The sequence below is a fragment of the Excalfactoria chinensis genome, chromosome 7, assembly GCF_039878825.1.
Source record: "Excalfactoria chinensis isolate bCotChi1 chromosome 7, bCotChi1.hap2, whole genome shotgun sequence".
Lineage (NCBI taxonomy): Eukaryota > Metazoa > Chordata > Aves > Galliformes > Phasianidae > Excalfactoria > Excalfactoria chinensis.
The window spans coordinates 16,951,229-16,966,157 of NC_092831.1; the positions used below are offsets into that span (position 1 = coordinate 16,951,229).

General features: G+C 38.3%; 1 protein-coding gene across 4 annotated transcripts in view; it reads left to right on the forward strand.

Moving 5' to 3' along the window:
• CERS6 (ceramide synthase 6) overlaps positions 1–14,929 on the forward strand; it is an 87,110-nt gene that overhangs the window by 66,605 nt on the left and 5,576 nt on the right. For 2 of the 4 annotated variants that reach the window (XM_072341552.1, XM_072341553.1), the window contains exons 9-11: positions 3,747–3,853; positions 13,545–13,701; positions 14,517–14,540. In XM_072341552.1, coding sequence (XP_072197653.1) covers positions 3,747–3,853; positions 13,545–13,701; positions 14,517–14,540 — 288 coding nt within the window. Of the gene's footprint in view, positions 1–3,746; positions 3,854–13,544; positions 13,702–14,446; positions 14,541–14,929 lie in introns of all 4 variants that reach the window. The other 2 variants (XM_072341555.1, XM_072341554.1) reach the window with 2 other exon arrangements.

Genomic DNA, 14,929 nt, shown 5'->3' on the forward strand with positions numbered 1-14,929 from the left:
GCTAGTTCAAGATGGTAATGTTGATTAATATTGTGTATTTCCTTGCTGAAATGTATTAAGCTTGTAGTAGTCTGTGTTTGTGACTTAAGGCTGATTTATTCTTTGATAAGCTGCTTGCATAGAGCAGTTTCATGATGTGTTGCCAGGAATAGTTGCACAGATTTTAAATCTAGCATGAAAAAATAAAAAACTAAAGATTATGGAATATGGAAAAAGTGGTGGCTGTGTGGGATAGAAACTCCTGGCCTGACCACTCTGAAGTAATAAGTTAAGGGAGAATCCCGCCCCTGGAAGAGTCCAGGTGTCATGGTTTGATTCTGCTATTCTTTGATCAGCAGACGGCCTGGAACAATGTGGCTGTTCTGTGCAAAGGCAGTGAGCTCACCTGCTTCTCTGGAGGACTTTCAAATTCCTATCCCCACACCTCATCTAGATGCCAGTATTAAGCAGGTGGCTTTGGAGAAAAGGGAGATGATTTATATTCTAAGCAAGATGGTCTGTAACTTCTTTAGTGGCAATTTAGAGATTTTTCTCATCAGTAACGCTCTGAATAATGCTGGGATTGCGCTGTGAACTTTCCATCAGGATCAGATAATAACTGTTTTGTCTAAAAGTTTGGTTGTGTTTTTTTGTTTGTTTGTTTGTTTTTGTTTGTTTGTTTTTTAAGTATTTTCAAGAATCCTTTTATGCAAGAACATAGCCTCACTGCATGATGCACTTTTTTCAGTCTTGAAGCCTTGCCATTCTGGTTTGATTGTGCTATAACCCTGGTTTTATTTTTTTAATCTATTTTTAATCTAGAAATCACATGACTGCCTGAGAATGAAGGCAAGAATGAATCTGTTTTTCTCCGATTATAAGTAATTACATCTTTGCAAGCTTTTTTTCTGTTTTATCAACATGTTTAGATCCATTCTATTGGCTGTGAATTCACCCAAACCTTCTTCATCCCTTTTTTCTTGCCACCAGAAGGGCATACTTGATGTTGGTCATTTCAGATCAGACCAGTGCCTGTGGAACTAGAAAGCCACTGAAGAGCAGCTGTGGTAGGCTAACTAAAATCTTAGCTTGAACACACTGGGATATATAATTTTGATCAATTCCTGTCCCCCCCCCCCCAAATCAATGAGAGATTGCTGTTCTCAAATGATTTGAAAACATAAACCAAAATCTGTTTTGTTATGTGAGAAAGCATTTTGTTGTCTTTTTAGTCATTCTGTTTTACCTGGAAATACTAAAACTGCTTATGAAGTATAAGAATCATAACCGAAATCCTTGAGAAACATTTACTGAGGAGGCTGTTAGAACTCACTCAACAGGCTCTCTTCTGTTAAGACAGAAAGTCACAGCCCCTGTGCCATATGAGGCAAAATGAACTCTGCTGACATCATTTAGGGAATGTTAATCCAGAGGAAAATAAATATTTTGCTGCAAAAGAAGCTGATAGAATTTCTTGCCATGATGGGTCAGTTGTGCACCTGACCCGTTTTATATGTTACATACTGGTACAAATGGAAAGCTACTTCTAGTAGTCACTAAACTGTTTCCACCTACCACTTCTTAACAAAATATTTACAGTGGGGATGCATTAGTTTTGCTGTTCTCATTGCAGAAAGCAGTATGTATTGTTGGAAATACTGGAGGTGAGGTTTTTTTTTTTTCCATAGATGATAAATCACTTACATGTGTAGAAGAGTAATATCAGGACTGGATGAAGGGAAAGGTCTTCCTATTATTCTGGGCTTCAGTAAAATCTTTGACATTGACCGCTAATAGCTCTCAGAAATCTTGTAGAGAATCTGTCAAAGTGTGGGTTGGATGATCAGAAAATAAAGTGGATCAAAAACTGGCTGAACATCCAGACCCTGAGGTAGCAATCAGTGGTGAAAAGTTTAATTGGAGGCTGATAAGCAGTGGAGTACATCAAGAGCCAATGCTGCATCCAGTCATGTTTAACATCTTCATTAATTATCTGGGTGATTTCAGGTGATACAAAATGGGACTTTGACATGCACTTTACCACTTTCTTCTAGTTTTTCCTTATCAATATTGATTGTAGATCTGTGTTTTGAGTACCGATAATCCATCACCTGTACTGTTCTTGAGAAATACTACTATGAGCTGCCACAGCAATACCAGCTTCACACTGTAAAACCATCTTTTTCAGACTGCAATCACAGGAATACTGAACTTTCAGTTGTCGTAAAATCAAGATGTTAGTAACTCTTCTCCCTTCCATGTTGGCATCCAAAGTATTATCTTTTCCTTATCCAGCCAAAGTACAAACTGAGTACAAACAGCTAGGAAACTCATTCGTGTCCAGTAGAATACAGGACTGATTGAGAAGGCTTTAAGGAATACAGGGTTGATTCAGAATGCTCATGATTTCTTTGCAGCACTTGCAGCTTTCCAAATATTTTGTAAGCTTCCTAATTTGTTTTCTGTTTGTAAGAATATGCTTTATGTTCAGGTTTTGAATAGAAACATTGCAGATGTTATGTAACATTCAGAATTGCTGGCTGGTTTTGGCATATGGATTGTCTGACACAAGTGTTGAGCATTTTCAGGTTCAGTGTATTCATACCAATAGAATTAAACAATGCAGGACTGTCTCTCACCATTTTAAATAGTATTTTTGTTTGAGTTCTGCAGTCAGACCAAGTATTCTATATGCATTGCGGTTATTTTTATCTCTTCTAGCCTCTGGAAAGTCTTCACAATCAAGCATTGTTGAGGCAGGGAAGCTGGATACATGCCCCTCTGAGGGACACATCCAGTGGACACTAAATTAAGCTCTTGATATACTGCACACTGCTATGGCCCTGTACACTTTTAGCACAAAGCGTAAGAAAGACATGAACACTCTGGAAGCAGCATAAGTGCCTTTAAACAAGGTTGCATGTGCATGCTGTTTTCTTCAGGAAAAAGAGGACAGGGGAACTTCAGGAAAGATCAGAGTTTTAAAGAGTTTGATGAAGTGTATCTGGTTGACTGCCTGAACACGGAAAGACTCAGAAGATTGCATGAAGACAAATGAGAAGAGCATGTAAAAATAGGCTTAGGGCAAAAGGTTAGGTGAGCAAAAGTGATTTAGATGAGGAGGAGATTAGGACATTAGGAGCAATAGAAGCCTATATCTAAATCTTTGAAAAAAGATTTAGAGAGAGGAATACAAACTTAAGAGACAGAAACTGCTTTTTATAGGCCAAAAAGGCAGGAGAGATACTGTAGGAGAATAGAGGCTACGGGGCACAATAGAGCAGTTGAAACAGCAGTGTTATATATAGCAAAAACTGGAAAATGGAAGTATGGGACAGCTGACAGATGTATAGTAGCCAAAACCGCAGCCTGGTGGGAAAGACTCAGATTTGTAGCACTGCGGAAAGATGAGAGAAAGTAGGTTAAAAGCTTGCTGACAAGGATAGTGTAAACATAGTGGAGTTCAGTAAAATCTTTGCAAGAGTTTTGTAAATTTGAAACTGTAGGATTTCAAAAAGGGAATGGAATGAAGATGAATGAAGAGAAAGTATTCTGGTTTTGTGCATCTTTTTCTCGGGAAAAAAAACACATTTTCTAGCTGTTTGGTTCAGAGGAGTTCTGAGGTTTCTGTGAGGCAGCCCAACGATTTAATCAAAATTTGGTTGTTTTTTGTTTGTTTGTTTGTTTGTTTTTTTAACAACTTATACGTGATTCAAGAGAATCCAGTTGTCCTCACAGAAGTAAACAGACATTTCTTTCTTTTACAGGCTGCCAAAATGGCAAACTATTGCAAGTGTCAAAAACTGAGTGACCTCCTGTTCGTTACGTTTGCCATTGTCTTCATTGTCAGTAGGCTTGGCATATTTCCCCTATGGTGAGTAAGCACATCGTTTCCACCAAATGCTAAGCATCAAACAAATTTCAAAATAACCTTATTGTAATTGAACATGATTTGTTGACATTACTCTGTTTCCCAGAGCATCAAATAGTGTGTCAGATGTAACCAGGTGTTGTAGTAGCCTATTTGCTAGACTGCCATTGGATTTACAGTGTGTTAGACAAGAAACATATGGGGCTTCTGCTGGTTTTAAGTTAGAAGTTAACTGGAAATCACATGGCTTCAGGTTACTAGGTAGTTTCTTGTGTTGGCAAGAAGTGGGAGGGAAAATAAAATATTAGTCACTGAATGCACTGAACAGATGCTAAGCTTGAAGCTAGGATCTTCTCATTAGCTTTCAGCACATGCTTTATGAACACTTTCAGCTTAAAGAAATCACAGTGAGCTGAGGAAAGTCCAGCCCTGCTGAAATCAGTGTGAGGATGTTATTGTCATGCAGATTTGCAGTACCACAGGCTATTATCCTTCCTTTGAGTTGGAGGTACTGGGAAAGCTCTGCAAAATATGCATCTTTAAGGTAATTATAATGGTGTTAATGTAATTTCATCTCTTCCCAGACAAAGCTAGCCGCTTGTGTGTGCACATCCTCTCTCAGGTACATACACGTAAACATACAAATAGACATAGATACTTGATTCTTTATCTAGGATCTTCATACCCGGAAGGCTGCAGACTCGTTCTATACCGGTGGAGAAATTCTTTCAAGTTTTTTTGTAACTATAGTATGAGTTAGTTTTGCCTAAAAAGGAAATGCTCTGCTATAGGCCCATGTGTCCTATATATATATGAGCAGGGCTGGGGAAAGGCATTGACCTCACTCTTTTATGTTCAAGATCCTTCCTTTCTCTAGTCTGAACAGAACTAACTGAAATTTCCACATCTCTGTGAGACCAGAAAGGATCTATTATTATATCAGAAGATAATGGCAGTAGTTCTGGTTTTAGTAAGCATCAGAAATGTTACCCTTTGCAGAGGTTTATTTAGAAAGATTATGACCAAGTTCTTTATTTAGACAGTGCATGTACGGATACTAGTATCAACCTCCTTTACAATTTCCTCTCAAATCCTATATAATGGTATCTCTTTATGGCTTTTTTTAATGCAACCAGAATAAGCCTAAGGAGCCCTTAAGGTGCTGATTAACACTAGAATGTAGAAATCTGATTTAGTGGTTAATGACCCCTAAAAATAATATGACAATGCCTGATCCCTACTCTGCTGTGAGTTTGTACTGTCCCATAACAAAAGGAAGAAATATTTAGACACACAAACTGCAATTTTTAAATGCATGTTACTTTATTCCAAGGAGTGATTGTTTCTTAAGCGTCTTAGCTTCCTACTCCTTAATACTTCCTTGAAGTTAACTTGCCCATTCACTGAATTTCTCTAGATGAATTGAGTTGATTTTTCTATCTGTATAATCTGAAATAGGAAAAACGATGGCATTTCTGATCATAGGATTTAATCCAACTGTCACACACTGCTTTATATTGGGAAATGAATGGAAGGATCAGTCTGATTATGGCAGCTTGAAATAGAAATCCTACCAGTCACTTCTCTCTCCTTCGGCAAGGGATATCAAAGGGAACAGAGGTCTTATGTAAATGCATGGGTGACAAAAAGGAAGACTAGGGAAAATAGGGGCCTACAGCTGAATGAGATAGGGGACCTGCTGATGCAGAAAAAGTCCAAGTCTTGGACAGCCTGCTCTAGATGACCATGCCTGAACAGTAATGTTGGGCTAGATAATCTTCAGTGGTACCCTCCAACCTTAGTCTTTCTGTGATTCTACAAGGCGCCTTATGTGTTTATCTGTAGCACTAGGAAGAACATTTAAACCACTCTCCTTATTATTTGAAATGGCAAAGAGAGAACTGCTGACTTTAAATTTTGTTACTTGGGCAGATCACTGCTTTGTGCTTGCTTTGATAAACAGTCAATGAAGGGCAGATTAATCTTCCCAGAGAGCATGATTTTGAAGGCAGACATTAATCCCGTACATGTCAAACTAGAAGCAGATGCCCAATATGCTTTTTCTCTTGAGATATCTTAACATCATCAAGGTGAAGATTTTCCCATCTTTTACATCCCTATTTGGTAGTCAAGTTTTTGAAAATGCACACTTTAACCTGGAGACATTCAAAATAACACTGCACTTGTAACCAGAACTGAGGTTCATGTCCACTGGAGAACTAGGACTAGGCAATGTTATAAAGATCAACATGGCTAGTGAAAGCCAGGCATAGTACAGCTGAAGTCTTTGTATTTGTAATGCACACTCATGCTGTCAGACTTGCAGAGTCCTAGAAAAGACTACCAGCACAGCATTACGTTACTGAGCAAGCATAGAAATTTGAGCACTGCTTTACAGGTATGACATTTTGTGCTGTTGAGGGTGCACCGATCTATTCCTGAATGCACTTGGTACCACCAGCAGTTCTATAACACTTGTTATTGAACACTGTCTGAATCCTGCTCTATAGAGTAGCAGTGGCTCAGTGTGATGAAAGCAGGATGAAAACTGTGTTGAGTATATCTGGGAAAGAGGGGCAGAATATACTGGGTTCATGAGGACATTCGGTTACAGCTATGGGCAATGTTAGTTGCTAGACAGTATATACAACAAACTTTTTTTTTTTTTTACAAGGGTAGAATTTGTTTGACTTACTGCCTGTGTAATACCCATATTTTGTTCCTGTTGTTTTGTGGAGCCTGTGGTAGAAGAATGCATTGTAACACTGGAGTGGTATCATTCAAAACAGACTCGCAAAATCAGAGAAGGCAGAGGGATTGTGTGTAGCTAGCAGCACACAGTGTACTCTTGTTTCACAGGTAGAATGGTTACACTAGCAATCCCTTTGCCTTTCTTCCTGCTTAGCTGACCAAAGAGCGTGTTTATGTCACTTGAATCTGTGAACAGTTTAGCCATTCACCTGGACCTTGTGAATATGAAACTGAACTATAAACATTGTATCACACTGAGTCTACCTGGAACCTGATGTTGTTTGTAACAGTGTTTGACATTTCTATCTATGTCTTGAAATTGTCAATTTTCCTGGTTCTTATACCCTTTCACATTTTAAAAAAAAAATAATAATAATCAGCATTTCAGCTTTGGAAATTTGTCTTCTTAATAAATGGACAGTGGTGGTGTTGGGTTGTTTGTTTGTTTTTTCATATCAAGAAAAACAATCGCACTGCAAGAAAAGTAAGATCCTTGCCTTGAAGTGCATGCAGTCTTTAATATGCTTACCTGCATGACTAAGAAATGAGATAACAGACTCCATTGAAATCTTATTAAACTATGAATCACGGGTTAGCCCTAAAATACCTTCTAACAGAAAGGAATACATGGAAAGGTGTCTTCAGAGGATGCTCCTGCTGGAATGTTAGTTGCAAGGATGCTTCAATTGCAGGGAAGAGAGTATAAGTATGGTGTATATGATTTGTGATTTTTGACACCATCATTTCTCCAGACCAAAGTATCAATTTACATACTCTTAATGATTATCCTTACAAACATCTGTAATCACAAGGAGGCAGTTTCATAATTCTCAGCTTAGTGGGAGCATTGCACGTGGGAGCCATGGTTAGTAGACATTAAGTACGGGATGCATGAGCTTGTATCTTACAAATCCCCTTTTTCTATGAAGCTGCAGTTCTAACTCATCATCCCCATTAGCTTGCATGTCAACGAATATGAGTCACTGGAGTGGCAGCAGGCCAGAAAACATAGTTCTGCTCTCCTTTTCCTTGTTGCTGAATATTCAAAATAGCAAAATTTGGTGCTTGATTAATATTACATAAATATGCAAATGTATCTAGCATAAAAACTAAGAGGTAAAAAAAATCGGTGAGTATGTAATGTGAAAGGAAGACTGTAATTTATAAGAAAACCTCCCCCACACAGGAAGGCAAATATCCAAGGCAGAGTTCCAACAGCACTGCTTATGAAGTGCAGGCATAAGCTTGTGCTCCAGCTTTGCACAAGTGCCATTTAATTCTGCATAAAGGTGCTAATAAAGAATTCAGAATGTATCAAATGCTGTTGTCTGAAGGTTGTTTAGCAGCAGGGCTAAGACAAAAGAAACAGGCAATTAGGTATATATTTAGCAGTCTTTCTACAGGCATCTGGAGTTCATTTCAGCAATAATTCAAAAACCCCAGGACGCTTTCTACCTCCTGCCGCTAAGTGAATGTAGGAGTAAAGCTGCTATTTTCACTGACAAGACATTTTGCTTGTAATTCTCCCACTTGTGCATAATCTCTGTTCTAGCAAATTACAACATAAAACACAACTCTATGAGTCGAGGGAATATGATGATTTCTCAGGTGATAAAGAGTTGTAAAGAGAATGAAGGCAACCTCAAACTTGACAGAAGTGATGTGAGATCCTGGTTGGCTTAATATTGTGATCATCCTGTGCAGAACTGTTACATCAGCTTTTCTTCATTCCAGAATTCCTTGTGAGTTCTTTCCCCTAATTCTCAAACATATATTTTTGATGTGGTTGCACAGATGCAGTTTGTTCTCCATTGATAAAGGAATGGTTTGCTTTTTGATGTCATTTTGTTTTTATTTCAGTAGCTTGAATGGAAAACTCCAAGGGGCTGTAATATTTATTAATCATTATTTGAAGTGTATAGGGAACAAACGGGCTCTTACATTACGGGAGATGTGGGTCTGAAGAAGATGATGCATTATAGCAGTGAAGATTTCTAGTCTTTCTTTGCTTGTTGCAGAATCAAAAAGGTGTAACTTTGGGACTGAAAGAAGGAAGAGAAGGCTCCAATGAAAGCAAAGCATTAGCTTACCATGTGGATAGTGCTAAGTTGTGTAAATGCAAGTTCTTTCCGGATTCTAAGAATAGTACTATTGTGAAGTTATTTTTCACTACTTTTGATTAATAGGAAATAAATAGGAAAACTAGAACACACTGAGTTGCAGGAAAATGCCGCTATCAAAAGTAAAGAGAGCAGGGTAATGGGGTTTGCACTCATGAGGTCTGTGAAGTGTCAGTGTGTGCGTACTGTGTAAATTCACTGACAAACATTGTAATACACCAGTAGCTTAACTGTACAATTGTAAGTGAAAGCTTGATTCAAGCTGATTACAAAGAACACAGACATCTTTCTCCTGTCCACCAAATTCTAATACAGGTATATTTGGTATTACCCAGGTAATCCTGTTGTTGGCCTCTTCGGACACTCTTGATGCCTCTAAAACAATAGAAGCTGTGAGCACAGATAGAAAACTGCTTTGGCTACATGGTGTGGTCTTGCTTAATATTAGTCGGTACATCTAACTGGATCTTCCATTTGTGCATCTGTTTGGAAAGATTCTGTCAGTAATAATGATAATAATTCTCACAGTATCAGGTACCTGTCTTTTCAATGACTCAAAAGTGCTAGCTTTTTAGCTAAAAAGCTAAAATGGTTGGTTTTTTTTCTTATGACAACAAGAGCTATATAACCACAGGTCTGCCAGTCATCAGAATAACTACTTGTTTTCTTGTTATTCTTTCATTTTTAAAGTTCACGAGAATACACACAGTCTGGTTCGTGGCTGATTTCTAATTGCCTTTTCGTCAGTGATTATCCGCATGAGCCAAACAGGCATAGAATGATCCTTGCTGAGTTAAAATTAACTTCTGTTCACTATGGTGTGCTGGAACAAACCCTAGTTACTTATTACTATCTCTCATCTCTGCATGACCAGCTGACTAGCACTTCCTGAATTTCATCATTAGTTAAACAACACTGTGGAATACAGTCATGTTATTAATGCACACACTGGGTCTCCAAATAGTGATCCAGTACTGCCAGTTTGCACTGTTCTCTCTCCTTCCTTTTATCCTGCAATCAGCTTCTCTCTGAGTGAAATTGCAGCATGGGTTATTAATAGGGCAGCACAGAGCCCCTATCTGTAGCAGCTGCTGAAGAGATTTGCTGAACTCTTTTTTTTTTTTCTTTTTTTCTGTCCTCATCTTTTTTTCTAGCTGATTTTGACTGTTTTTTGCAGTTCCTAACATGCAGAGAATTTGAAACATTGTCTGTTAGTGCTTTTCTTTCCAAGCACATTTTCTAATGTTTGGCCCTTTGAGCATGTGTATGGTGGGAGGGCAGCATGTGGGCTCTGACAGAGGCACCCTGCTTCATTCCTCTGAACATATTGGTAAAACAGAAAGCTTAAACCCACAAGAATCCTACTGCATCAAAACAAGATGTGGGCACTAGCTAAAGCAAGATTTATGGTTATTTACTAGGCATGGTGAAAATCTAGGTAACCAGATAAATCCCAGCTGCCCAAACCTCACCTGAACTCTGAATGAACAGTATTTTTCTTATGATGGCCTTACTTATTCTCATTGGATCCCAAGGCCAGTGAAAACCTTACTATCCTGGCCAATATTATGGATAGAGCTGGACAGACATATCTAAGTGCTCTGCCATAAAATGAATTACTTTCTTGTTATAAAAGTAAATCTCTTCTGACACTGTTTTGACCTCATTTTGCTCATAACATTGTCTAAAATAATGCACAACCTAGATTGTGGGATAGCAGATATTGAAGGAATAAATTCTTATTTTAATCCAGTGTATTTGATTCCTGATATTATTCATGGCATCACTGAGTGGATGCTGCAGATCTAACAGCAAAAATTAGGTAATGTCCTTGGAATTCAGGTGTTTTGTAGTTTCAGCAGGCAACTTATAGCCTATCCACTTAATCAACAGCATTTAATAAAGAATTTCTGGCAAGCTAACTAAAGAACATTTGAAGAAAGCACTGACTTCAACTCTTAGCTCTGTAGCAGACATACATATATAATGTCATCCCATCTGCTTTTGTCAAAGATGTCCTTAATAATGCCTGGTTATTTTATTTCCTCAAGTTGTTTACATCACTTGTGAACTCAGGACTCTGAGAGCTATGTAAAGAAAAACTGAAGTCTATAGAATGCTGGGTTAATACTGATGAGTTTACAGGAAAGCTGTAAGAAATTGAAAGGTTATGCATGTCATTCACCACTGTGGCTTTGCAGTGTAAATAACAAGTAGTGGCATTTGTTCAGCATTTCAGGTTTTAAGACTTATGTGATCACAACTGGAAAAAAATGAAATGAAAAAGGATTTTATCAGGTCTTCCAAAGTCAGTTCCTATCCTCATTTTTCGTTTTTGTAGTCTGTGCCCTGTGGCTGTAATAATGACCTCTGTTGTTGGGGACAGGCTGTTCAATCAGTGTTTTCACTTTTCTTCTTGTATTATAAAGCAACATCCTTTCTAAAACCTGATTGAGAACAGGACAGAAACAGTTGCCAGGGCACTTCTGTTCAAAATTATTCTCATGAGTGTAAATGTCTCAAGAGAAGGGAAGCAATGTTGGTGATGTTCCTGTGGCCAGGCACTTTTAAAATATATTTTAGCTGCTTTTAATTCAGCTCCTCAAGGCACAGTGGCTGAAGAGCATGGTTGAGCTGAGGAGGCTGAACTGAAGAGTGCCTCAGCAATGGCAGTCAGCTGAAGTTCTCTGAAAATGCATCATTTGCAGGAAGGAGGGGAGGAGAAAAGAGGCGGGTTTTTATCTGGAGAGATATGCAATAAAAACTTGAGCAAGGTTTTGGGCTGCTTTCTACAGGAAAGACATTTTAAGCCCTGCAGCATGTCCAAAGAAAGGCAATGAGGCTGTGAAGGGTCTGTAACACAAGTCTTAGGAGAAATGACTGAGAGAACTGAGATAGTTTAGTATGAAGAGGAGGCTCAGGGAGACCTTATTGCTCTCTTACAGCAACCAGAAAGAAGTTTATGGTGAGGTGGGAATCATTCTCTTCTCCCAGGTATCAGTTATAGGATAAGAAAGAATATCCATATGTTGCACCAGGGAATGTTCAGGTCTGATATTAGGAAAAATGTATACTTAAAAGGAGTAAAGTATTGGAACAGGCTGCCCAGGGAAGTGGTGGTGTCGATGTACCTAGAAGTTTTCAAAAAAAGGCACCGAGGTATGTGGATTAGTGGACATGGTGATGATGCGTTGGTGTTGGACTAGATGATCTTACTGGTCTTTTCCAACCTTAATGACTCTATGATTTAAATATAATCCATTCTGTGGAGGGGAGAGTGTGATGATGCAGAAGTACCACAGGCAGCCGTTAGGAGTACTGGCACTCTGGGTGGCTGCAGATAGTTTGAACATGAGCAAACATCATCACCACCCCATCACCCCCCTCTTTCTTTTTTTTCTTTTTTTTTTAAGGCTACATCTGTAGCAGTGGGGTTTGCTGCTAGTGGGACATGTTTTATAATGCTAGAGTGAATTTAAAAGCAGAGCAATGGTACTGGTTCACTTCTAGTTGCTGACATATGTGTGACATAAAAGTTATACCTGTACAGAAGTGTGGGAATATGATAGTTAACTTGCCAGCGTGGAATAGTAAACAACTTTTGCACACAGTGCACAGTGATCAACAGCCATGATGCAGCTAGAGCCTCGTTAGTGCTCAGATATGAGGAGGCCATTACAGCAAATCACTTTGGAATAAACCCAGCGTCCATGTAAGTTCTTATGAAAGAATTCTGATGCAGGGCAAAGGTTTGCTTGATAAGTTTTGGGGTAGTTTTCCCCACTCTTGTTTCACATGATTTGGCTTTTTTTTTTTTTTTTTTTTTTTTTTTGACAACTGGACCAAACACCTGATGCCAGACACAAGCAAGTAAGAGTTCTGCTTTTTCACTGAAAGCTTGTTTCCCACACAACAATTTGCACAATGGAACTGTTTTTGGAATCAGAAACACTCTCTTTGACCTTTCTGTTTTCCAATATTTTGCACTTTGGCAAGAACAGTGTTAGAAATCACTGCCTGATTTGTGGTCAGTGCTGTTATTATATAATGTTATAAATCATTATGCTGACTTAAATGTGTGTACATACTTATTGCTTGAGCTTATTGTAATGTTTTTGGAAAGGACTGTAGCTGTGGGAAGTGTGATTATTAAAAAGTGGAGCTCAGTGTCTCTTGTGTTTCAAAAGTAAGCTCTGCTGTCCTGAATCCTTGCAGGACCCCAGTTATGCCCCTTTTGCATTCAGACAAAGCATGTCTATTGCCATCTAGTGACTATAGACTAATTCTCTTCCCTGGAGCTGCTGCAGCCCTATCGCAGCCTGGGAATGTGTTTTGAAGAACACAGTACTAGTGCTTGGGAGTTGCATGCAAAGTAACAGTCCCCATATATATGCTCTTTCTTTTGTGTTGGCAGTACATGGATACCATGCCTGGAGGATGTCACGATGAAAAAAAACCTTAATTTAAAAAACAAAATAAAAAAATCAAGATTAAGCAATCATTGTTATTGATGACCATTTTGGTTATTTAAGACAAATGATACCCGGCCAGCTTTATGAAAGAAGAAATGTGTGCTGACAGTCTTTGTTTCCTGTGTGTAATGTGTGTGTTAAGTGACATTAAGAACTAAAAGCCAAATTTTGGTGGTGGTTCTCTCTAGAGACAACAAGATGATTCAGACCAAGTCACTACTGCTGTAAGATGTAACTACATGCGTAGATCCCGTCTAATCCCTTATTTGTCATCTTGATTTAGAAGGGGCATCCTTTGAGATTGCTGGCTTAAAAAAAGTGTAATGATTTTTCTGTCCCTTTCTCTTCTAGGATATTAAACACTACATTTTTTGAACTGTATGAAGCTCTGGGCAGTTTTCCTGCCTTCTGGGTCTTTAATGTGCTGCTTGTGGTTCTTCAAATTCTGCACTGTTTTTGGTCTTATCTAATAATAAAGGTGGCCTACAAAGCTATTTTAAAGGGCAAGGTAAGACGGCACTTCTCTCAGACTTCTGTTTCATGTTTACTATTTCAACTGTTTCAGTATCAATACGTGGTCACTTTTGGGCTACATCTTATCTAAACACTTATTTCATTTTCATGGAAAAATTTTCAACTACCTCTAGCAAATATTAAATAAGTTAATAAATTCCCTAAAGCAAGTGTATTTATACATGCTTTCATGCACTTTTTTTTTGAATGACCTGATGCACTAGATCAGACTAACCTGGGGAAACAGAATTTTAAAAAACCAAGCAAACTGTTTTCTAGGACCTGCCAATTCTGTTTTTCTTCTTCATACTAGTTACAAAAGTGTTAGCTTCCCAGCTGATATTAATAATAATAATACAAACTGAAATTCTTCTGCCTTTGCAAGTGGCAAGGTTACAAACCACAACCTCTTTTACTTTTTGGTATTTATGAGACTCTGGGAAGGGCCAGAGGTATCTCCCCAGCAAAACTGTTTGGGATAGAATGTAGTATCTTGTTAGCATTGTTACATTTGATGGGGAGAGGTAATTCACAAAAAAATGCTAACCTCATTCGACTTTGTGCTCAGAAACAACACTTGTATTTGGACTATGAATGTTATGCCTAAGGATTGTGTAAAGTATGGGATATTTTGCCCTTAAGGATTAGAGCTCATAAGTAGTTATTTTAGATGCATAACCACCCCCAAATGGAATAGTAACTGTTCTTGTAGATAACTGCTTTCTCTGAATATACTTCAGAACTTGGCCTGTTGTTTCGCATCCTCTCTTACTCTGCTTGTCTATCCTTTCCCTTGTGCTGCGTTGGAAGGCTGGAAAGTGGAACCCCTTGCATGTAAGTTTCTTTACATTTACTATACAAAAGATATATTCTGCAAAATACTGGAGTGTTTGTGGTTGCTTTTGATTTTGTTTTGCGGTTTCTGCCTGATTTTTTTTTTTTTTTTTCCCATCGCTTGTATTTAGATATTTGAAGGCAGGATGTCTTTTAAGGCTGTTTTTACTTCTTGTCTGTGCGTCACCTAATATTCATAGTGTCTTGGTGTTATTGCATTACAAGCATTTTTGTACATAAATACTGTCAGGATAACAGCTACTCTTGCACCATTCAGGAAGCATACAAGAGAGTATGAGTCCTCTGCCTTGTAGTTCAACCAAGGAAACTTAGGTTGTATGAAAGCAGAGTCAGACACTTGCAGAAAGACAGTGACCAGGTTAAAAGTG